The 23,747-nt window shown below is 35.6% G+C and overlaps 1 protein-coding gene across 1 annotated transcript in view; it reads left to right on the forward strand.

The window, feature by feature from the left end:
* Window positions 1-72: 72 nt before the first annotated feature.
* Window positions 73-23,747, forward strand: part of ATG3 (autophagy related 3) — a 29,455-nt gene continuing 5,780 nt past the window's right edge. Inside the window, exons 1-7 of the mRNA XM_036850105.1 lie at window positions 73-560; window positions 3,245-3,286; window positions 6,904-6,953; window positions 10,656-10,726; window positions 12,099-12,206; window positions 17,450-17,499; window positions 20,680-20,761. Of these exons, the coding sequence (XP_036706000.1) occupies window positions 489-560; window positions 3,245-3,286; window positions 6,904-6,953; window positions 10,656-10,726; window positions 12,099-12,206; window positions 17,450-17,499; window positions 20,680-20,761 (475 nt within the window). The 5' untranslated portion in view covers window positions 73-488. The remainder of the gene's footprint in view (window positions 561-3,244; window positions 3,287-6,903; window positions 6,954-10,655; window positions 10,727-12,098; window positions 12,207-17,449; window positions 17,500-20,679; window positions 20,762-23,747) is intronic.

The following is a 23,747-nucleotide window of genomic DNA, read 5'->3' on the forward strand; positions in this document are numbered from 1 at the left end:
AGGGAGGGGAGAAGCGACCCGATCCCGCCCCAGCGCGGCCTTTCTCGCGTCACGTGCCCGGAGACTCCTGTGTCACGTGAGGCCCAGGTGGCGGCGGAGCTGCGGCGAGAGGGCGAGAGTAAGAAGCGGAAGCCGGAAGGGGCGCGAGTGAAGGCTGGCAGAGAAGACTCCTCCCGAGAGGGCGAGGGGTGCGCGTGCGCCCTCTTCTTCCAGCTCAGCCCCGCCGCCCTCGCTCGCGGCCAGGTGACAGCTGGGCCCGGCCTGCCGCGCGCTGCCTGGGGCGCGAGGAGCGCGCGCCCTGCCCTTGCGCGCCGCGTCGGCCGCCCCTCCCCCTCGTCCCGTCCCTCCCGTCGCGTCCCGTCCCCTCGGGTGCCGCCGGCCGGTGCTGAAGCGAGTCGGCGGCAGCAGGGACATTTTCTGACTCCCGACCACTGTCCCGGCTGCCCTTTCCTCTCCGACGCGGGGCCGGCCGCTACTCCGGCCCCAGGATGCAGAATGTGATTAACACGGTGAAGGGAAAGGCACTGGAAGTGGCTGAGTACCTGACCCCGGTCCTCAAGGTAAGCCGGGCTTGCGGGGGGCTGTCAGGCTCACGCTTGGCTCTGCAGGGACCGAGGACCGGACGCCGGGGGAGTCACGGTGTTGTCCGGTGGGGAGCGGTGTAGGAAGCTGGCAAGGGTGGTACGCGGGAAAAGGTGTAGCCCCCTCCCGCGGTCGTGTCTAGCTGTTCTCTAGGGTAAACTTCGAGCGACGCTCTGTGCGTACTTCACCCGCCAGAACTCAGCTCGTCTGGGTACATCGGGTTGGAACGTAGTCCGCAGCTAAGTGGGTTTTAGAACATTAAATCCTAACATCGGAAGTCTTTTGAACTTTTTAAACAAGGATTTTGCTTATTTTAAAGAAATGAATCAGTGTTTGGTACTAAAATGACATGTTACTTTTTTTCTTTCAAATTTCGTAGTAAGTCTTGTAATTAAGAGTTTGAAATAGTAAGTTGTCAATGAGGTTGCAGCTTATTAGATTTCAGTGGAACAAGGTGAAATTTGCAAAATTATTTCTTTCAGTACCATTGAACCCAGTTTGCAGGCAAAACCCCCTTTCCCAAGTTTTAAAATAGCTGAAACTAGTTCATCTTGGACGTCAGTGATAATACGGAGCAGCTTGACCCTTCTAGATACATTATTTTTTTTTACATTGGCAATAACAGCATTTTTAAACTAAAAATTGTGACACATTAGCTATTACAGCAGTGACTGACTTTCTCATTTTCAAAGATAAATTTCTAGAAGTGCATTCGAGTTTTTCTTTTATAACCCTTTATGGTAAGTTTTTTGTTATTGTATCTTTATTTTTCCTTTCTGAAAAGCGAGCAGTGATAGTAAATGAATAGCGATTTCTTGCTTAAGTGTTTTTTTTCTTTAAGCTTTCATTTAAAATTTTACAAATCTTAGTGTAGGATGAAATATCCATGGAAGTGGTTGTTCCTCTCTATTCAAGAAGTTACTCTGGTGTTCTAAGAAGATTTTACTTTGCTCCCTTTCCATGACAAAGCGAAATATTAGTCGTGTAGTTTTTAAATACTTATTTCTAAGAATGGTTTTAAAATGATACCTTGTTGGGCCAAGTTATAAAAAAAAGTTTATAAATGAGAACAACACTTGCTACGCTTACATTTGTTTACTGTGAAACCCATCATAATTAAGATTATTCAGTCAACTTTGAAAATAATTTTTTTGACATTTGAATTGAATGATTCTTTTGCATATTATGTCATCTTATCAGAAACGTCTAATTTACTAGACATACAGCATTTAAATAATACACAATTATTAAAACTTTTTAGTTTCAGGGAGAGAGGAGCAAGAGAAGAAAACCTCCCAAATAAAATATAAAACTGCTATTTTGAACTTATAGGATTATGTATTGAGAAAGCATTCTACTTGTTCACCAAACTGAAAGGATGTGTTAGCTTGTTAGTATGTATTTTTAGTAATAAGGAAAGCAGAATTAATGACCCTCTCCTTGATCTTCCCTGTGCAAACTGTTGGTTTACAGAGTGAATTCTTGTAGTTTCCTACTAGACATGGGAATGCAAGGAGGAAAAACTAAATCCCTGGGAAATAAATGATGATTTATCTCAACGAGTAAAAATTAAGAAAAATGGTCTGGAAGGCACATGTACAGTAAAAGCCAAAGTCCTTACAATGATCTTCAAGCCTATACTTGTTTGGTATATATATATATATACTACTGGCTTTTAAGCAAAAGCCCTTGTTCACTTTTGCTTAAAAGCCAGTCTGACCTCTGTGTTATCCATCAAGCGCTCTCTTGCCTTGGGTTTTGCATTTGCTCTTCCCTCTGCCTGAAATGCTCTTCCCCCAGACAGCCTTGTGGCTGGTTCCTTTCCTTAAGGTCTCTACTCTATAGTCACCCATCAGTGCAGTCTTTGTTCTCTTACCATCCTATTTTAAATAACCATCTCTCTCCCTCCACCCCTGACCAGTTTCCTCTCTGCCCCATTTATCTTTGATGACCATTTGGCTTTTCACCCTGAACTAGAGTTTAAACTTCTTATGAGGACAAGGAGGGGTATGGTCTATTTTATTCACTCTATGTCCCTATTACCCTATTATGTCCCTATTAAATAGTGCTTGGCATATAGTAGTTATTTGGTATTTTTTGAATCAATAATGTTCATAAATGAATCTTCATTTTTGTAGATTTCTACCACAAAATCTTATATATAACTTAAACTTTAGAAAAATTTGGTAAGTAACATCTTTGCTTTAGAGGAGAGAATATTGTATAATATCTTGGTGGAGATGAGAATAATGGGAAAGTATTAAATGATTTAGGACTTCTAGATTTGGTTTCTAATATTACTCAAATGAGACATTGGCTGAATTGTAATATGTTTAAACATCTTTAAGACATTTTTCTGTTCTGTAAAATATTTCGTCATTTCACAAAATTATTTTGAGGTTTAATGTTTGTATAAATCTTTGAATGTTTTTCCAAAGAGCTTTGCTCTGTTATAGCACTGATCACATTATATTGTAATCACTTTCATGTCAGTTTCCTCTGTTATACTTACATATTCCTTGAGGTCAGGTACCAGTGACAGATTGTCTTTTTGCACATGCTCCATTACCTAGATGGGTACCAGGCAAATAGTTGCCCACAAACATTTTTCAGTTGAAAGTGAGAGATAGTGTAATACTGTTATTCTTTTTATTTTCTTTAGGAATCAAAGTTTAAGGAAACAGGTGTTATCACCCCAGAAGAGGTGAGTATTGAAGATATCAGTATAAAGCTATTATATTCTACAATTACATAAAACTGGGTGGCTTTTGTGTTTTATAAGAAAACATCTTGAAATTTAATCTTGATTTGAGTAAAATTAGATCCTGTTGACTATATTAGCAATTTTGTAATTGTAATTACAATTTTGTAATTGTAATTACAATAATAGCAGTTTCTATTTCCCATAAAAGAACATGTAACTTCCCTTTCAGTTTGCCATTTCTCATATTTTTCTGTAGTTTCTCTTTATTTAGAAATGAGGGTGGGAGAGGAAATGGAAAAGATTCCTATAGTGACTTATCCTTCACTCATATTTGTATTATATGGAGCTGTGCAGTGGACTCTGGTGTTTGTTGTCTTGCTTCTTTCTACCCCAAACATGAGTTTTCATGGCTTTCCATTTGGAAACTGTCTCAATGCTTGGATATTAAGTTTTCTATCAGTATTCAGCTTAAATATTTTATTGCTACATATTTAACATTGATTTTTTTTCCCACCATTCTTTCACTTTTTCTACTAACCAGACAATGATGAATCTGCTTAATGCTGAAACAAATGGCTCTTTTATAGGCCAGTTGTGTTTTATTGAACATTTAATATAGAATTATGTTTTGAGGAATCATTTTACTTGTTCACTAAATCTATATAATAAGAGTATTGTCTTTCCTTTAGGTAGTTTATTTTGTTGTCTTTAGAGAAATACATTCTGGTCTAAATATCCTTTTGGACTCCAGTTTTATGAATAGTTATGGTTACATCAGACTTATTTTTTAGTCTTAATGAATGGCAAATAATTTATTTAAGCTTCACCTTTAACTCTCATTAAAAGTACCAGTCATTGGCAATGGAACTTTATTGAAATGAGCCATGTTGTATGATCTGGTTGTAAATTCCAAGACCTCAAGCCAGGGAATTAACCGATCTTTTAGTTTTCAATTGTGATGGAATCTCTTCAGTCCCAGATCCTTGTAAGTTCAAAGGATGGTGTGCTTAACTGACTATTTTATCTAAAATTGTCTTTATGTTTAGTGAAGACACAGAATAGTATGGCAAAACCTAGAAGACCTGCCTTCTAGACCCATTTCTCTTAATTTCTCCTATTCTGACTCAGGCAAATCAATTTATCTAGGCACAGGCCTCATGTTTCCTCATCTTTAAGATGAGGGGTTTTGACTCGACATTCTCTAAAGAACCCAGTCTCCCTTAGGCATCATGAGTTTAATACCTTGAATGCCAAATAAAACTAAATTTTGAGCTTAAGGATATCATTAATGTTCTGAAACTCAGTATCTAAAATAAAGAGCAGAGATGAAAGTGTGCTGTTTTTCTTGTACTCTTCGGCTTTATCTTCTCTATGTGAAAATGGCTAATTGGTAAATAGATAGTTGGATTTAGAGATACAAGTCTGTGGTCATTGAGTAGAATTAAGCAAACCATTTTAAAACAGCTACTAATCCTACAATGAATAACTCTTACACTTAATTGTATCATGAAGTGATTTATGAATTTCCCCAGTTTTAAACAAACGCAAGGCAAAAACTAGCTCAGCTGGGTACCAACCACATAATGCTGAATTGAGATAGAGTGCAATTATGGGATTTAATTAGATTAGAATGAGTCTAGAGGAAGAAAACCAGAAGACAAAATGCTTTGGATCAGTACTATACTGAGTTGATCTGTTCATTTGTTTTCTCTTACTGTTTCTGGGCTTCTGGCTGTCAGTCTCTAACTATCTTTTTGTTTTCATTGAGAGATGTGGAAGTATTGTGTTTAAAAATAAGGACAGGCATTATCTAATATGGTACTGTCTGACTAAAAATACTTTAATGTACAACATGTGTATGACTTGAATAAATAGAGTACTAGTAATAGAGGATAGCTTGAAGAATAAAGTTGCTCATCAGAATGTTAATATTGATTCTACCTTGTTAAAGTTATTCAGTCTTATCCAATATTTAATCACTAAGAGAAAGCTACTGTAAGCAGTATTGAGAATTTAGAAACTTGAATCTTTCATTTGAACATAGGAAGCATGTAATAATAATGGCCACTGCTAATGAGAGCAGATATACACATGTACTAAATATCATTAGTAGCATAGCAATTCTATGTTCTTTTATATTTTTCCTTATCTTCTAGTGTGTTTGTTATTTTTTCAATGGATGCCACCAGAGGTGCTGGGGAATAAAATATTAGAGTCTTGTGATCTCAAGGCAGTATCATTAAAGAATTTTTATGTTTTTAATTCTTTGTTTTGCTTGCATTTTGTTAAATTAATACTTTTTTGGTGATGATGAATTAGTTCCCAATAGCCGTAGAGTTATGCAGCATCTTGTTGCAAAGACCCAAAATGCTTAAAACCTGGGGGAGAGGGTATTGCTTTCGTTTGGGTTTTTGTCTTTACCTAATCCCTTTAAGTAGTAAAGAAATTATTTAAATAAAAGAACAGAAACATTTTGTAAAGTTACTGTTGGGAGTATGCTGCTAAATCTTATCTTGTTAATCTATCTTCTTAAAAGAAGTTACTGTCAGAACTCTTATTTTATAGAGTTTTATTCTCTCAAAGCAGAATATCATACATAGACATACTTTTCTCAGAAAGACATTAGAAGGTTAAAGATAATATAATTTTTTGCTGTGTAATAAACCCATGAACAATACATGATTTTAAGTTAGAGCTGTTGTGAAATAGTAATTGGGGAAGTATGTGTGCATATAGCTTGAGTTGGGACACTGCAGTTATGTTTAACAGACTTTCATTTTCTGCTCTCAAGAATAAGCAGGATTTCTCTCTTGCGATAAGATCAGTCCATGCTCATGTATAATGGAAATTCTCAGAAGATTAAACTCTTTCTTCCTGAGTCTTGTTTTTCATTTCTGAAGAAAAACAAAAATTTGTACAATGTTCAGCCTGCCCAGAAAGTCCAAGATTTGTTAGAGGATTCAATTTCTTAATTGTCTTGGTGTTTTCTGATTCAATCCAAAAGCTTCTAACTTTTTCCCCATTGTTTGGCAGTACATTTCTCACTTTTATTAATGATTCCTTTAATAGTGTGAAAAAGCTTTCAAAATTAGATGTTACTTAAATTTTTTTTAAATGAGGAAGAAAAACTGTGTGCACTGTGATGTAATAAACTATTCTTACATCATAGACCTGTAGTTATTTAGTAATTTTTTCAAAGATCTTCATTGACTTTTCAACCATTAGCAAAAATCGCTCTACATTTTATTCATCCATAAAGTGGTTTTTGGCATTTTAAAATCCTGTTGTGTTACCCTTATTCATTTCATGGTACTCTATGCTTTTGGCATTATCTAAATCCAGTGATTACAATTGAATAAAAAAATTAACAGCACTCGATATTTTTTCTTCCAAAATTAATTTACATTTTCATGGATGTTAAAAATTTTGTACTTTTAATAAATATTCAAAAATAAATCTTTAGGCTGGTAGAGCAAGTTGGTGCTGTTTGCATTTTAATTGATTATTTTGAATCAAGGTTACACAGGATGATCCCTTTGGTATTTTGCCACCTTACATTCAATGATGTTCAATTTTTCTTTTTTCCTTTTTTCATATTTCTGCTAAATCTTCAATAGTTTGTGGCAGCTGGAGATCACTTAGTCCACCACTGTCCAACATGGCAATGGTAAGTACTCTTGAGTGAGGAATAGAAAGTTTATAAAAGGTGTGACTTCATAATTTTGGCAGTTTACAAAATAGATTAGTGCATGAAAATTAGAATGACCTGTTTAACCCTCCTCTAGTAGATTTTTCTATTAAATAGTGCTCCAGTGTTGCACAAGTAAAATAAATGAAGAAAAACTGAGCATTATGCCTGTTTTGTTTTGCTCTGTTAGCACAGAAGATGGAGATTTTTGAGAGAAATGCCTTACTTCCTTTACCGGTATTCCGTTTCTTTATAGTGTCTAAGTCTGTTCTTGTGGTGGGTCTTTAAAAAATGATTTTCAAAAGTTTAATAACTTTGATTAGCTTTTTTTTTTTCTGTTCATAAGCGTAATATTTAACATCTTTATTGGAGTATAATTGCTTTACAAGGTTTTGTTAGTTTCTGTGTGTAACAAAGTGAATCAGCTGTATGTATACATATATCCCCATATCCCCTCCCTCTTGCGTCTCCCTCCCACCCCTCTAGGTGGTCACAAAGCACCGAGCTGATCTCCCTGTGCTACACAGCTGCTTCCCACTAGCTGTTGGTTTTACATTTGGTAGTGTATATATGTCAATGCTACTCTCTCACTTCGTCCCAGCTTACCCTTCCCCCTCCCCGTGTCATCAAGTCCATTCTCTACATCTGCATCTTTATTCCTGTCCTGCCCCTAGGTTCATGAGAACCTTTTTTTTTTTTTTTTTGGATTCCATATATATGTGTTAGCATATGGTATTTGTTTTTCTCTTTCTGACTAACTTCAGTCTGTATGACAGACTCTAGGTCCATCCACCTCACTACAAATAGCTCAATTTCATTTCTTTTTATGGCTGAGTAATATTCCATTGTATATATGTGCCACATCTTCTTTATCCATTCATCTGTCAATGGACACTTAGGTTGCTTCCATGTCCTGGCTGTTGTAAATAGAGCTGCAGTGAACATTGTGGTACATGACTCTTTTTGAATTATGGTTTTCTCAGGGTATATGTCCAGTAGTGGGATTGCTGTGTCATATGGTAGTTGTATTTTTGGTTTTTTAAGGAACCTGATTAGCTTATTTTTCAAATTAAGAAGTATTGAATTTTTTTATGACATTAATAAATGCAGAATTTTGCAGAATCTTACGGTTCTTTACCATAAGACCTTCTTTAAGGTTCAAAAGTTTCTCCCCTTTTTAGGAATGAGCTCAAAAGTTGAAAGATTCATGATACCAAATAAAGTCTTAATTGGAAATCTACTTGTAACAGACTTTTACAATTTTTATTTTCCTCATTAACTTTTCTTTTAATTATAAAGTAATTTAAACAACTAGCAGTTCTCATAATGTGTTTTTTAAATGTCTGAATAATAACAGAATGTTTTAAAACAAATTCAGTTTCATTACTTTGAGTACTTATGGTAAAAGCACCTGGCAGTAGCTGCAAAATTGATCCCAATACTGGCAGACTATTTTAATTAGGCTAGAATTGTTTGGAATTATCATCTTGTTTGGATATGAGTGGTTCAACTTGTTACATCCTTTTTTTTCCCTCAGTGACACTTTTTCAATTGTAGTTGAAAGGTAGAGTTTTGATTTGGGGGCAGGGGTTCTAGAATGAACAAGATTCTAATTGATAATGTTTTCCTTAATATCTAAAGAGCTTAAATAATTAAACTATTTAAAATCACAGTTAGAATTCTCTTTCATCTGTGACCTCTTCTATTACCCTTAATTTTTTTTTTCTTTTTTTTTAACAAGTCCTTGCCCCTCTGTGAGTTTCATGATTCTGTCTGTCCCCTCTTTGGGGACCGTGGGCCTTTTAGGATCTGTAAAATAATAAAGTGGGTTCCTGGACTGTTTTCAGTATTTCAAAAAGTCAAAGAGAAACTGCATTTGTGTCACCGAGCCTTTGGCCATTGCCCAACCTACCCTTAATTTTTATGCTTAACACATATCCAAAATAGTTCTTACTGCTTTTGATCAATTGCTCTTTATCTTGTAGAACATTGTTTTTTATGTACCAAGAAAGGCCGAAATGTCAGGTTCATTTATTTTTATGTCCTTGTCTTTCCTATGTGTATTTCTGTTCCATATTTTAAATTATGTTCATATCATAGAAGCTCTCTGATTTTAGACTTTTTTCCTCCCTAAATTGTAAAAACTATATTTCGCTATGTTGTGGTCTACAATATATATGTATATTTCAAGTCATATAGATATATAAAATTTAAGGTAATGGTCATTTTATGGAAAAAGAACTAAATAAGGATTTTCTTCAATACATGTGTGATAGATATACATTTTCTTTATTCAGATTTCTTTGTTGAAGCCCTTAGTTGTCTAGTTAGTTTAGTTATATAATTTATAGTATTGTTATAGGGGTTGGTATATATGGACAGGATCTTCTTTTAGCAGGTAGTAGTTTATAGTTCCATTTCATAAATTGTGATGGTTGAAATAATTTTATTGTAACTTAGAACTCAGTTGTATCACACTCCAATGTCTATACTTCTGGCTAAATTGTTGGGGCCAAAGGAACAATTCATTTTAAATCAGTGCTAGAAACAGACCATTTCTATGCTATACGTTCATGTTTACAGGTGCCATCGTGACTGTATTATATCATCTTCCTGCAGAACTTTAGGCATTGCCATGATGTTGTTGAATTTGACACTTGGAAAATGTGTAAAGATACTAGAAGCCTGCCAAATAGTTTTAGGACATTTCCTGGCTTTTTCTTTTGCTGAAATCTATGGTTTGAAGTTTAGACTGAAGCTTAAGACGGCAGCAGAACTCAAAGTTTGTGCTCATTTATATTTGTGACAGATACCACATGCCACTCTAGCTCTGACCAGTTCCCCTAGGTGACCCACAGAAGAATCTTTGAACAAATTTCTTAGTGAGATATTCCAGAGTAGCCCCCCAAAATCAAATAGCTGGCTGTGACCCACAGAGGGAGCAGTGTTAAAGAGCAGGAGCCCTAGAGTCACTTGGCTCCATCCTGGCTCTTCTACCTTCCGGTTCTGTGACTGTGGGCAGCCTGACTTCTTTAAGCTTTTGTTTACTTACTTATAAAATGGGACTATAAATATTACTCACTTTTTAGGTATCTGAGGATTATATAAAAATACTGCATGTTAACGTTCTAGTTCCTATACTTAATAAGCACTCAATAAAAGGATTTTTTGTTTGTTACAACCATTATTATTCTCAACATTATCATCTTGTGATTCAAAGCATCTTTTATCTCTTAGTTCCAATTTTAATGCAGTGGTAGGAATGTGGATGTTGTGAACCACCTACTTTGTTATGTAATGTCATGGAGCTATTTTTCTGCCTCCTCTTGGCCTTCAGATGAGCAGTACTTTAAGATTAAAAATCTGAATGAGATTATATTTGGTTAGAGGCAAACACAATAGTTGCATAATATAGTTCTGTATTATTCTACCTTTTTGTGTAATATTGAATCCAAATTCTTTTGGTCTGTCTGCATCTCTTGGTACATTTCACTTACAATAAATATTGCTGTGCTCTTCATTGCTGTGACGTATGTCACTTACGGCATCCTTCCCAAACCAGTCCTAAAATAATTTTCTCAGGGGTGTGGATTGTGTAGTGTTGAGATTAACATGTGATATCTTCTGTCTTTGTCTTTTAAAATATTTTTTGTATTTTGGTGCTTTTCACTCTTTTTAAAGGGCTACAGGGGAGGAATTGAAAGTGAAGGCTTACCTACCATCAGGCAAACAATTTTTGGTCACCAAAAATGGTAAGAATTATGTTGTATATATTAGTTAATTTTGCGCAAAGAGTTATATTTTTTAAAAAAGCTTAGCACTTGCTGATCGTAATTCATGCTTAAAGCGGTACTTGCAGCTTCCCTCAGCCAGAAATTTGGAAATTTAATGAAACTATGGATTTTCTATGGGTAGAGTATTTTTTCCATACTTGATTTTATCTCCTTCCTTTTTGTTATTTCTTTTTGCCAAAAATGTCTAGTTTTAAGATATGAAGGAAAAGAGCTTTAAGGAAAATTGGGCTTTTTTCTCGTTGGGCTTTTTAAGCAGACTTCATAATCATAATCTTTTTAGCTATTTTAATCATCTTTAGACTTAAATTTTTTATGGAAAGTGTAACTGATACTATCTTTGATATCTAAAATCTCAAAGCTAGAGGTTTTATTGTCCATTGTGTCATTGAAAGATTGCCTATAGGCACAAAAATGTTTCTGAAACAGGTATTTATGAAGTTAATGAAGTTATTTATGAAGCTAATTTGAAAACAACATCAAAAGGTTGTTACAGTCCCTATCTAATCACATAACAATACATTGATTTCTATTCTAATTTGCTCATTATAGGAAAGGGAAAACATGTACAAAACATCAGTTTTTTATTTCCTACAGTATATTTTTTGATAGGATTGGTCATTTATATCTTGCTTGTTTTAAAAAAAAATCAGGAGATTAATAGCATTTTGTTGACCCCATGTCGTAATGTTGTTACCTTATAATTTTTCAATTTTTAGGCTTATATGAATTATAATACCTGTTAATCGATGCATTTGCTATATGAAAAACTTGGCACCAATTTGTATAAGAGAGTAAAGTTTAGCAGGTTAGTGAACTTTAAACTGGTTTATCCATTATGAATAGCTGGAGCTTAAATATGAATTATGAAATACATGTTGAAAGTTACTTTAGCATTGCAAACCAGAGGTCACCTCTGCCACCTCCGAGTGTGACAGGTGGTGCCTCCATGTTCTGAGAGTAAAGCTGTTAAAATAGTATATTATTCATTAGCCTGAGGTTGAACAGTGTCACCTCTGACTTCAGCTTTGTTGATCTTCACAGATCATCAGGGTAGAGAATATATAGAACACTCCCAGTAGAGCCTTTGTATTTGTCTTCTAACAAATACAAAGGGATTTTGTATTTAGGGAAAGATAAGTGTGGTCAAATAATTTTGTCTGTGGGTTGAATGTATCTCTTAAATTAAGTACTCCTATTAGAAGTAACATATAATATTTACCTAATATTTTGGTGGCAGAAATATATTTTATGGAATAAACTTTCTCTTTTTTTAATGGATTTATAGGAAGCAGATTATGTCCTAGTAACTGTTTTTGTCATTTTTTTATAGTGCCATGCTACAAGCGGTGCAAACAGATGGAATATTCAGATGAATTGGAAGCTATCATTGAAGAAGATGATGGTGATGGGGGATGGGTAGATACTTATCATAATACAGGTAAGAGGAGAATAGAATGGCATGTATTTAGTTTAAATTGTTTTAAACTCCTTTACAATCTTTTATAACAGCCTTGATTTAAAAAAAAGGCTACATAAAGGCATATTATGACTTAGTTTTTTTTTTTTTTTAAAGATATGAATCCTTTCTTTTTTTTTTTTTTATTAATTAATTTATTTTATTTTTGGCTGTGTTGGGTCTTCGTTTCTGTGCGAGGGCTTTCTCCAGTTGCGGCAAGTGGGGGCCACTCTTCATCACAGTGTGCGGGCCTCTCACTGTCACGGCCTCTCCCGCTGCGGAGCACGGGCTCCAGACGCGCAGGCTCAGTAGTTGTGGCTCACGGGCCTAGTTGCTCCGCGGCATGTGGGATCTTCCCAGACCAGGGCTCGAACCCGTGTCCCCTGCATTGGCAGGCAGATTCTCAACCACTGCGCCACCAGGGAAGCCCATGACTTAGTTTTAATAAAGAAAATATGTTCTGAATTTAAATCTAGGATACTAAAAACAAGTTTTCTCCCTCTAACTCCTAGAGAATAGGAGGTATATCAAATGTAGTGGTAGAGCAGGGTTTCCCAGTCTTAGTACTATAAACATTTTGGGCAGGATAGTTCTTTGTCATAGCATTTTCTGTGCATTGCAGAATGTTTAGCAGTATCTCTGGGCTCTACCCACTAGATGCCTGTCACATCCTCCCAGTCGTGACAACCAGAAAAGCCTCTAGACATTGCCAAATATTCTGTGAGGGGCAAAATTGCTACTCTCAGTTGAGACTCACTGCAGTAGTCAGAGGGCTAAATAATCTGCACAGGAAAAAGTACCTCATTAAGTCTGTTTCTCCTCTTCTCTGAGTAAAGGATACTGCCATCATTTCCTTATGATGATATAGAAACAGATTTAGGACTTGAGCTCCTTGATTTGAAGCTCTTTTGTTCCTTAATGAGTTGAATGTTGTTATGTCAAGGCCTAGAGAAAATAGATTAAACAACTTCTTAAAATAATTTCAAAAATCATCCTCTTTTCTCCACTGAGTAGTGCTGTTGGACTTTTTTTTTTTCTTTTTTCCCCTGGATCTTTCCAAAATCTTTTAGCTGCTCTGCTTTGGTCTTCACATGACTGGGAGATGTGAGTAGCACATCTGTAGGAAATTGCCTGTTGACTGAATAGAGCCATTGGTTATAGCACTGTATTTCTGATATCAAGTTAGTGAGTTTCTCAAGTTGTCTAGTTGTATTTTATTCCATAACCCCTACCCCAAAATCCAGGTACATGTTTACAAAGGCATTCATCACAGAGATAAGCAGGTGCCAGAATGATTGGATTGACAGAAATCTATTACAGAAATTCTACAACTAAAGAAATGTTTGCCATGTTGACAGAAGACAAGTAGCATCATTTTCTTACATAGAAAGCAACATAGTATTATACTTCAGTTAATTTGGTGTACATAAATTCTAAGTAAAGTTTATGAGCGATACCCTTAGAATTTTAGGTTTAAACTATATTCTGATTGGCTTAAAGCAGTGCTTCCAACTGACTCACAAGGCTAGGTACCTGGTTCTTTATTCACCTCAGTCCGCTTTGCTTCATCACTGCTTTTCTTCTCTCAGGTTTCTTTCATTTCTGTTAGCCCTTGTATTAGTCATGGTTCTCCAGAGAAACCATGGATATAGATATAGACAGGTTTGTTTTGAGGAATTGGCTTACGTGATTGTGGAAGCTAACAATTCTGAAATGTACAGGTCAGGCCGGCCAGCAGCCTGAAGACTCAGGGAACAGTTGATTGCTGCAGCTGGAGTCTGAGGGCAGTCTGGAGGCAGAATTAATTCTTCTTCTTTAGCACTCAGTCTTTCTCTTAAGGCCTTCGACTGATTGAATGAGGCTCACCCACGTTATGGAGGGTAATCTGCTCTACTCTAAGTATACTGATTTAAACGTTAAACACATCTAAAAAATACCTTCACAGCAACATCTAGACTGCTGTTTGATCAAACTATGGGGCACAATAACCTACCCAAGTTGAGTTGACATATGAAATTAACCATCACAGCCTTATAGAGTATTACCTTCATTAGAATCATTTGAGCTTTCTTTTTCTTTGCCAGTATGTCCTACTTTTAGGAGAGTCTGGTTTAATGGGATACTACTACATTATATTTAAACGGATTGAAGAGGTTTATTTTCTTGTGTTTCTATGTAGTAGATTCAGTGAACTGTTTTGTAATAGCAATTTATTACGTTAATATTTGGGCTTTACTGTTATAAAATAATCATACCTATTATAAAGTAATTTCTAGAAAAACTACTGTGAAGTAAAAGTTTTATGCTAGAGCTGTGGATTGTGACATTTTCCATCTGTGAAAATGAGTCATTCTTTGGTTTGGATATATTGAACAGATACATCAAAGCTTTAGAAGATTAACAAAGGAGCAAAGCATATTTTGTATTTAGGGTTTTTTTTTCTTTAATATTTCCCATCCTTGTTGAATTATTTAATTGAGAACACTGATGGGTATTTTGAATTAGAAATATTATTTAGCTGACTTATGATGCTGCCATCTGCTTAATGTCACTTTCATTGAGATAAGTAGGTTCCAAGGTAGTTGCTTAATGAGGTGCACTGGACAGAGCATTGAACCAAAAAGGTGTGGGTTGAGTCCCAGATTATTCATGTAACTGTCTGTGAGATTCATGCAAATTACTTTCTTTTTCTGGAGACTTCATTTCTTTATAGGGAGAAATCATTACCTTATAGAATAGTGTTTGTAAGGATTATTTAAGATATAGAAACAGTAAAATAGAAAGTCCCATATAAACCTGATATGATATTACTACCTCTGAATGTCCTGGATTTCTGAAGCAAATAGCACATATTTTTTTAATTTTTTAAAATTAATTTATTTTATTTTATTTTTGGCTGTGTTGGGTCTTTGTTGCTGCGTGTGGGCTTTCTCCAGTTGTGGCGAGCAGGGGCTACTCTTTGTTGCAGTGCACGGGCTTCTCATTGCGGTGGCTCCTCTTGTTGCAGAGCAGGGACTCTAGGCATGTGGGCTTCAACAGTTGTGGCATGTGGGCTCAGTAGTTGTGGCTCACGGGCTTAGTTGCTCCACGGCATGTGGGATTTTCCCGGACCAGGGCTCGAACCCATGTGCCCTGCATTGGCAGGCGGATTCTTAACCACTACCCCACCAGGGAAGCCCCTAAATAGCATATTTAGTATAACCAGTATCTTGTTGAAAAAATTTCAGTGCAGGTTTAAATGTAAATACTGGGTTGGCCAAAAAGAGCCTTCGGTTTTTAAATAAAATTAAAAGACACATTTTTCATTTTCACCAAGAACTTTACTGAACAACGTATTCACCCTTCTGTTCCACTACCTTCTGCCATTTTTCAGGCAACTTCATAATGCCATCTTCCCAAAACTTTATATCTTTTTGAGCAAAGAACTATTCCAGGTGCCTTTTACAGTCTTCCAAGGAATTGAAACTTTTTCCATTAAGAGAATTTTGTAAGGACTGAAATCAATGGAAATTCAAAGGTGCAATGTCTGGTGAATATGGCAGATGAATCAGAACTTCCCAGCCAAGCTGTAACTGTGTTTGCCTGGTCATCAAAGAAACATGTGGTCTTGCGTTATCCTGATGGAAGATTATGTGTTTTCTGTTGACTAATCCTGGACGCTTTTCACAGAGTGCTGCTTTCAGTTGGTCTAATTGGGAGCATTACTTGTTGGAATTAATCGTTTGGTTTTCCAGAAGGAGCTCATAATAGAGGACTCTCTTCCAATCCTACCATATACACAACATCACCTTCTTTGGATGAAGACCGGCTTTTGGTGTGGTTGGTGGCGGTTCATTTCGCTTGCCCCACAGTCTTTTCCATTCCACGTTGTTGTACAGTATCCAATTTTCACTGCCCGTCATAGCTTGTTTTAAAAACTGAACGTTTTCATTATGTTTTAGTACAGAATCGCGTGTGGAAATACAGTCAAGAAGGTTTTTTCCAGGGACTTCGCAGTGGTTAAGAATCCGCCTTCCATTGCAGGGGACTTGGGTTCGATCCCTGGTCCAGGAAGATCCCACATGATGCGGAGCAACTAAGCCTGTGCACCGCAACTACGGAGCCTGCGCTCCAGAGCCCACGTGCCACGACTCTGAAGCCCGCGCGCCTAGAGCCCATGCTCCACAACAAGAGAAGCCAACGCAATGAGAAGCCTGCACACTTCAAGGAAGAGTAGCCTCTGCTCGCCGCAACTAGAGAAAAAAAAAAAGCCCGCACACAGCAACAAAGACCCAATGCAGCCAAAAAAAACAAAAAAAAAAAAGGTTTTTTCTGCTAATCTTATGTGGAACCCAAACATCAAAGTGATTAACATAACCAAGCTGGTGCAAATGATTTTCAATGTTTGATTTGGATATTTTGCGTATGTTGGCTATCTCCCACATGGTATAACGTTGATTGTTCTCAATTAATGTCTCGAATTGATCGGTATCAGCCTCAACTGGTCTACCTGACCATGGAGCACTGTCCAGAGAGAAATCTCCAGCACGAAACTTCACAAACCACTTTTGACATGTTCGATCAGTCATAGCACCTTCTCCATACACTACACAAATCTTTTTTTTTGCATTTCTGTTATGTTTTTACCTTTCTTGAAATAATAAAGCATAATATGCCGAAAATGTTGCTTTTTTTCTTCCATCCTCAACAGTAAAATGGCAACACAAAAATTCACCAATTTTGATGTCTTTTTTTTAAATGCATGCTGATATGACAGCTGTCACATACAATCTAACAAAATTGTTTGGAATGAAGTTAAAGATAGCTAAGTGCTACTAGAGCCATCTTATGGAAAAAACCGAATGAACCTTTTGACCAACCCAGTATGACTCCTGTAATCTCTTAATCTGTTCATTTTCTGAGGATGAATATTTGTTTAGATAGACTCACACAAGGAAAGTAAATAAGAGAAGAATAGTAAATGAGGAATGATAGAGTAGGATAATTTATAGTAAAATATTAAATTGGTATTTAAAAATTTTTATTTTATTTTTAATATGAAAGGTGCCTTTGGGATTATTTATTCCTATTAGAGTTCATTTGTAAAAGTGCTGCTAACATTGCCTCCTCGTTTCAGAGAACTTTGAGAATTTAGGTAATATTAAGTATTTTTATATTTCTTAAATCAGGTAAATGGAGGATGTTTACAACGTAATTTTAGTTATATTTTGCTGAATTTTAAACAGGTATTGCAGGAATAACCGAAGCAGTTAAGGAGATTACACTGGAAAGCAAGGTACTGGTTGTTTACTTATGTCTCTAAATTCAGTGACCTAGTTATTTGCATGTATATTTATTTTGAGATTATTTATATCATTTTTATGCAAACTAACTATTTATTATCAAGCTCTTTTAAATTTCAGCTATTTTATTCCCTCTCATTTTTCTACATCAACATACCAAAACACTGCTGTTTCCCAGTGCTTCTCTTTTCTTTAATCTGTCAAATGGTTAAGAAGAACATTTTTTGAGATTGTAACTGGTTAAAATCTACAAATTTTTCTTCTAATTGGGAAGATTTCTAGACCATTTTAAAAGAAACGGCTTTTTATTTTTAAGTACCAAATGGTCTTCAAGTGGAGGTTTTGAGGGGATTTATTTACTTGCTGATCAGTAGCTGCTGATGGTATCGTGTTTAAATTTGTAGTTTAAACATTAAGTAATTTACTCATTTCTTCTGTAATTTCTTAATTTACTGCTAATTTGAGGAATTTTTTTTTTTTTTTTTTTTTTTTTTTTTTATTCACACACACACACACTGTATTTTATTTTTACAAGACATAAATAGACTGACACCAAGCATTGTACATGGATGAACACAACAAAAGCAACAATGATTGCAATTACCAAACATGAAACACACTCATACTATGTCATAATATTGACATTCAGTCCAGTAATCCTCCACTGTAACAACTCCTTTACTTTGCAGTGAAAATTGATTTGTATATTCTTTGCCTCTGAGTCCTTGTGGGATTTTTTTTTTTTTTTTTAAATTCAGACAGAAAGTCACAAAAATTATACTCATCCTCATCAGTTCACTCAGTCCCATGTAATTAATTTTTTTTTCATCTTGATCTTTTGTTAGCACTTTTATGAGTTCATCAGTTTTTCATTAGAGTTCTGAAAATGCTTATTCATTCAGTTCAGCAGTACAGTCAGTTACCAGAAACCTGTACTTGTCAGAGTCTTTTCCATGAATTTCTTGAAGATGAAACCCTTTTATAGGAACATATTTGCAAAATCATCAGAGTACACCCAGGACTGTCTGTAAATGACAAAAGACTTAAAAATGACCACGGTTAAAGATTTGATGAAAGTTCATAATAATGCAGTTGACAAGAAAATTAGTTATTTCTGAGATATACATTTTAATGTAATAACTAGGATTATTACTTATAACATTATACCAGAACATATAAGATTTTTAGAAATTTCATGTAATGTCTGAAACATTTATATTAACATATTTCCATACATATTTCCATACAAATACAAATATAAGATTTTTAGAAATTTCATGTAATGTCTGAAACATTTATATTAACATATTTCCATACATATTTCCATACAAATACAAATATAAGATTTTTAGAAATTTCATGTAATGTCTGAAACATTTATATTAACATATTTCCATACAAATAACCCAATGAAAGTTTAGTATTAGTTGTTTTGTTTGTTTTTTTATACTGCAGGTTCTTATTAGGCATCAGTTTCATACACATCAGTGTATACATGTCAATCCCAATTGCCCAATCCAGCACACCACCATCCCCACCTCACCGCAGTTTTCCCCCCTTGGTGTCCATATGACCATTCTAATTTGAGGAATTCTTGTTTTTTTGTTTTATTTTTTGTTTTGAAAATTTAAAGGAAACTTTATGTCATCCAAAATCATGACATTTTGGATGAGTGGAAGCTAAATGGGTTTTATTGTACAGTTCATTTGAAGGAAGGGTAAAAATATATAATTGGGTAGAAATTTTCTCCTTGAAAGTTTTCAGTTAATTTAGACTATCTGTATTACATTAGCTTTTCCATTTCTAGAGAAAGAATGATTACAGTTGCCTTCATATTTTTGATATAGTTGTTTGAAATAATATAAAAAAAATACGAAATGCCTTCACCCTTATCTTTTCTTAACTGTTTTGTTCACAGTCAAATCTCTTAGAGGACAGAATATTTGGGCAGAATAATTGTGTTCCTTTTGTCCTTATGAAACATTCAACTACAACAGTTCCTAGTTTAAGATAGTCTTCTTTATGTGTTTTTGTCATTTGGATCTTTTGGGATTTGTTACTGGGGCTTAACAGAAGGTGTTAGAAACCAAAACAATATTTTTTTTCCCTGCGTACAGTTTTATGCTTGCTAGGGATTTAAGGTTCAGTTCATTAGCCTGAGAATTCATCCTTTTGAAGTTTTACTTTTTGGAGAATTTGAATGATAAAGGAAAAATTACATAAATGGCTTTGCTGCTTCAGAAGCTCTTGTTTACTCCAGCCATTAGTATGTATGCTTCAGACTTTGGGAATGATAAATGGCAGAGGAGTGTGGATAGCATTGTTTGATAGGTTTATGGTAATTCTTTTAAGAATTTTTAATAAATGCAATAATGGTTAATATGGTACTTTGTATCCCACTTAACATTCTTATGTCCTAGTAAAGGTTGAATATTTAGAATAATTTACAACTAGAATATATCTTCCCTGTGACTTCCTGTTTAATATAGAATTTACATGATTATTTATAATTTAGTGCTTAGAATACTTGCTATCCAGAGTAAAATTATAAATTAGGTGAAACTAAATGTCCAATTTTTTTACCTACTACATTGACTTCAGATTTTTAGAATATTAATTTTGTGAAAATGTTAATTGTATATTAGGCTTGGCTTTGGTTAGCATTATTTCATTCTAGTGCAAATATAGTTAAGAACTGAGATCTTATGTGTTCTAATAACTGTAATTGCTTAATTCAGTCAGGAATGTTAACAAATTAGAGAATATGATAGTATTTTATTTATAATAATAAATTTAACTTATAAATGTATTGTGATTTATAGATATATAGCTTTTTCTCCTTTAAGTGTGCAAGTTAACTTTGAATTGGTTTTCTAATACTAATGAATTGCTTAACTAGAAGTATTGTTTTGTTGGAAGTGCAACTGGCAACTTTTTTAGATGACTCGGTGCTTCTATGATACTTTTATATTTTTCAGTCACAGCACTTAGCACATCACTCTTAAAGATTGGCTTATGGGTTTGTCATCTGAAGGAGGAGTTTCTTGAGCATAAGAAATATCTTATCACTCTTATTTTTACAGTGGTTAGTTAGCACTGTGCTGGCATGTGGGTGCTCAATATTTGAACTAATGAACATATTTAAGTGACTTTAAATATAATCAATTTCAAAGGACAGTATAAAACTCCAAGATTGCTCAGCATTATGTGAGGAGGAGGAAGAGGAAGATGAAGGAGAAGCTGCAGATATGGAAGGTATTCGTGTTCTGGATTTGCTTTAATCACAATAGAATATTGCTTTTAGAATTTATGTAATTGATGTGAGTTAAGAATTCTACTCCATTGAGTTCTAAATTTAACATTTAGCAGCCTAGAGAGGATTTGTTTAGTTTAAATTTAATCAGCACAGAACTTATCTTGGTCTTGGACTCTTCTACTTCACCCAGAGCATAGCCATGATAGCATTATTTCTGCTGAGATCAGTACTGATCATAAATCTTTAATGCTGGGTACAGCCGTAAGACACAGATTCTTAAGCTAATTCTTAAATTTTTTCAGAACAAAATTTGTTCTGGCATTTAGTATTTTCTTTTTCCTTTTTGATAACATCTTACTACTAAAACCTTATGATAGTGATTCTTAATGGGGCCTTTTGAACTACATGGAATCCCCCCACTGCTCCCTGAAAATCTGAAGTGCCTTCCTAGGATTGCTAGCTGAGACTCACTGCATTAGTGAATCATTGTTACAAGAGATTGAAACCCACTGTACTAACAGAACACAGTGATACAGGTCTAAAAGTATATGGCTATTCAAAGCTTCCTATTTCATTAGCATGATAATCTTTAATACAGGTGAAACCTCAGATATTTAAAATTAGATGAAGAAATTGCTGTCATCAGGACAACCTCTCTGTTAAATCCAATCTGTCTTTATTATACTTACCTTCTTTGCATTATTTATTTGATTCTGTTAACCATTTCCTCCTCTTTTTTTTCCTCCCTTGATTTTTTGACACAGGATTTTCCTCCTTTTTCCTTGACTGTTTCTTTTAAGTCATCTTGCTGGGCTCTTTTACTTCTGCTTCACTGTTAAATGTTACTGTTTCATGGGGTTTCACTTTTTTTTTTTCTGCTCACTCCCAGGTAGATTTTTATCCACTCTTATGACTTCTGTAATTGAATACTGTGGTCTGGCACAGAATTGTTTACAACAGGAAAAATGGTGTATAAATTACATTAGATTCTCTGTGAGAGTTTAAATATGAATATGTGTATGTATAGAGAGAGGGTTAGTTGGAAAAAGGAAGAGGATATAAAAAAGACAGGGCAGGTATTTTGGAGGCTGTAAGGTGGCTAAATCCCCCCAATACATAGGATTTAGTGAGAGAGAATGCAAAAGTAGAAGGTAGTGTCAGTAGAGTTGAAGCACCATAATGGCAAGTGGTGTTCGATGATGAGGAGGTGACAGCATAGCCTAATCAACCAGAGTAGCCTTTACTTAAAAGTACCTTTTTCAGTTTTGTTTCCTAAATTACTTTTGAGTTTCTGTGAAACCTAGCTGTATATCTGTTCCTGAATTCTAGTAAGAGTCTTGTCCTTATTTCCATTGTATACTCCTATTCTTTGAGGAATTCCAAATGAGTTACTTGTAACCGAAATTGCTCACAGCAACCTCATAGACCATTTCTGCGCTCAAGACATCCATGTCTAAACCCCCAACCCAGATCTCCTGAACTTCACATCTACTTGTTTAGTTTCATTTCCACGTGGATGTCTCATAATTGTCAGAACCACCTTCTTGTACAAATACTCTTTCTGGGTTCCATTTGTCTCTGAATGGCATACAGTTGTCCCGGTTGGAGTGGGGAACCTTATGAATAAAGCACTGTTTTTAGAGTACAAGCTGTGGGACTGCCTTAAATATCTGGCAGCCTTTTAGTATGTTTGTTACATTTCCCTTGGATAGAGTTAAAGAAACAATTGCTATATATGAATTTTGCTTAAAACAGTGTTGTTGGTATCTAATATAACAGTTAATTTTCATCCATCATTCATCAAATATTTATTGAGCAATACAGTATCTATGTATCAGATACTGTATTTGGTGCTGGAGGTAAAGCAGTAGACATGATCTCACGGAGCTAATATTTGATTTAGGGGACACAGACAAAAAACAGTAGATAAGCAAAACATACCGTCGTAGATGGTTATAAGTGTTAGGGAGAAAAATAAAGGTGGGAGGGGATAGGGAGTCTTGTAGTACGATGAGTGTTGTCATTTTTAAATAGGTTAGTCAAGGAAGAACCTCATTGAGGATATGCCTTTTAAGTAAAGCCTGGCAGGAAGTGAACGGACAAGCTATTTGGGTATCTGAGGAAAAGTGCAAAGGCCCTGAAGTGGGAGCATGTGTGGCGTGTATAAACTACTGCAAGGAGGCTCCTATGTCTAGAGAGGAGAGAGGGGAGAGTAATAAGGCATGGAGTCAGAGAGGTAACCCGGGGACAGGTCGTGTAGGGCCCTGGCTTTAACTCAGAGCGAGACAAGAAGCCATTGGAGGGTTCTTCTAAGTAGAGGAACAACTGAGAATGCGATTTAACATCTCAACAGAATCACTGTGACTGCAGTGTTGAGAATAGAGTGAAGGGATAGGGACAACAGTTAAGTGGCTATCTTGATAATCTAGGCAAGAAATGACTGTGGCATGGGCTCGAGTAGGAATTGCAAGTGATGAGAAACTGCAGATTCTGGACATATTTTGAGGGTAGGGCCGAAAAAGGATTTGTTGCTGGATTGGATGTGACATGAGGGAGAGAGAGTACTCAAGTGTGACTCCAAGGTTTTTGACCCAAACGTCTGGAAAGATGTCATTATTGAGATGGAGAAAACTGTAGGAGTGAATGGCTTTGGAGGGGGAGTCAGGAGCTCAGTTTTTGACATGTGATATTTGCTCTGCTCCTTAGTCATTGATTGGAGTCATAAGTAAACAATTAGGTATCCGTGTTTGCAGTCAGGGAATAAATTTAAGAGTCATCAGCATTTAAAGCCATTGGGACTAGATGAAATCATCAAGGGAGTAAGTGTGGATAAAGAAGAGACAACGTCCAAAAACTGAGCCCGTAGTTACTGTAGATGATGAAGGGGAACCAGCATAGGAGATAGTGAAGGAGAAGCTAGTGAGGTGGGAGGAAAGCCAGGAAAATGTAGTATCTTAAAGGCTGAGGAAAGAAAACGTTCCAGGG

Source organism: Balaenoptera musculus, chromosome 4 (assembly GCF_009873245.2).
Source record: "Balaenoptera musculus isolate JJ_BM4_2016_0621 chromosome 4, mBalMus1.pri.v3, whole genome shotgun sequence".
Taxonomy (NCBI): domain Eukaryota; kingdom Metazoa; phylum Chordata; class Mammalia; order Artiodactyla; family Balaenopteridae; genus Balaenoptera; species Balaenoptera musculus.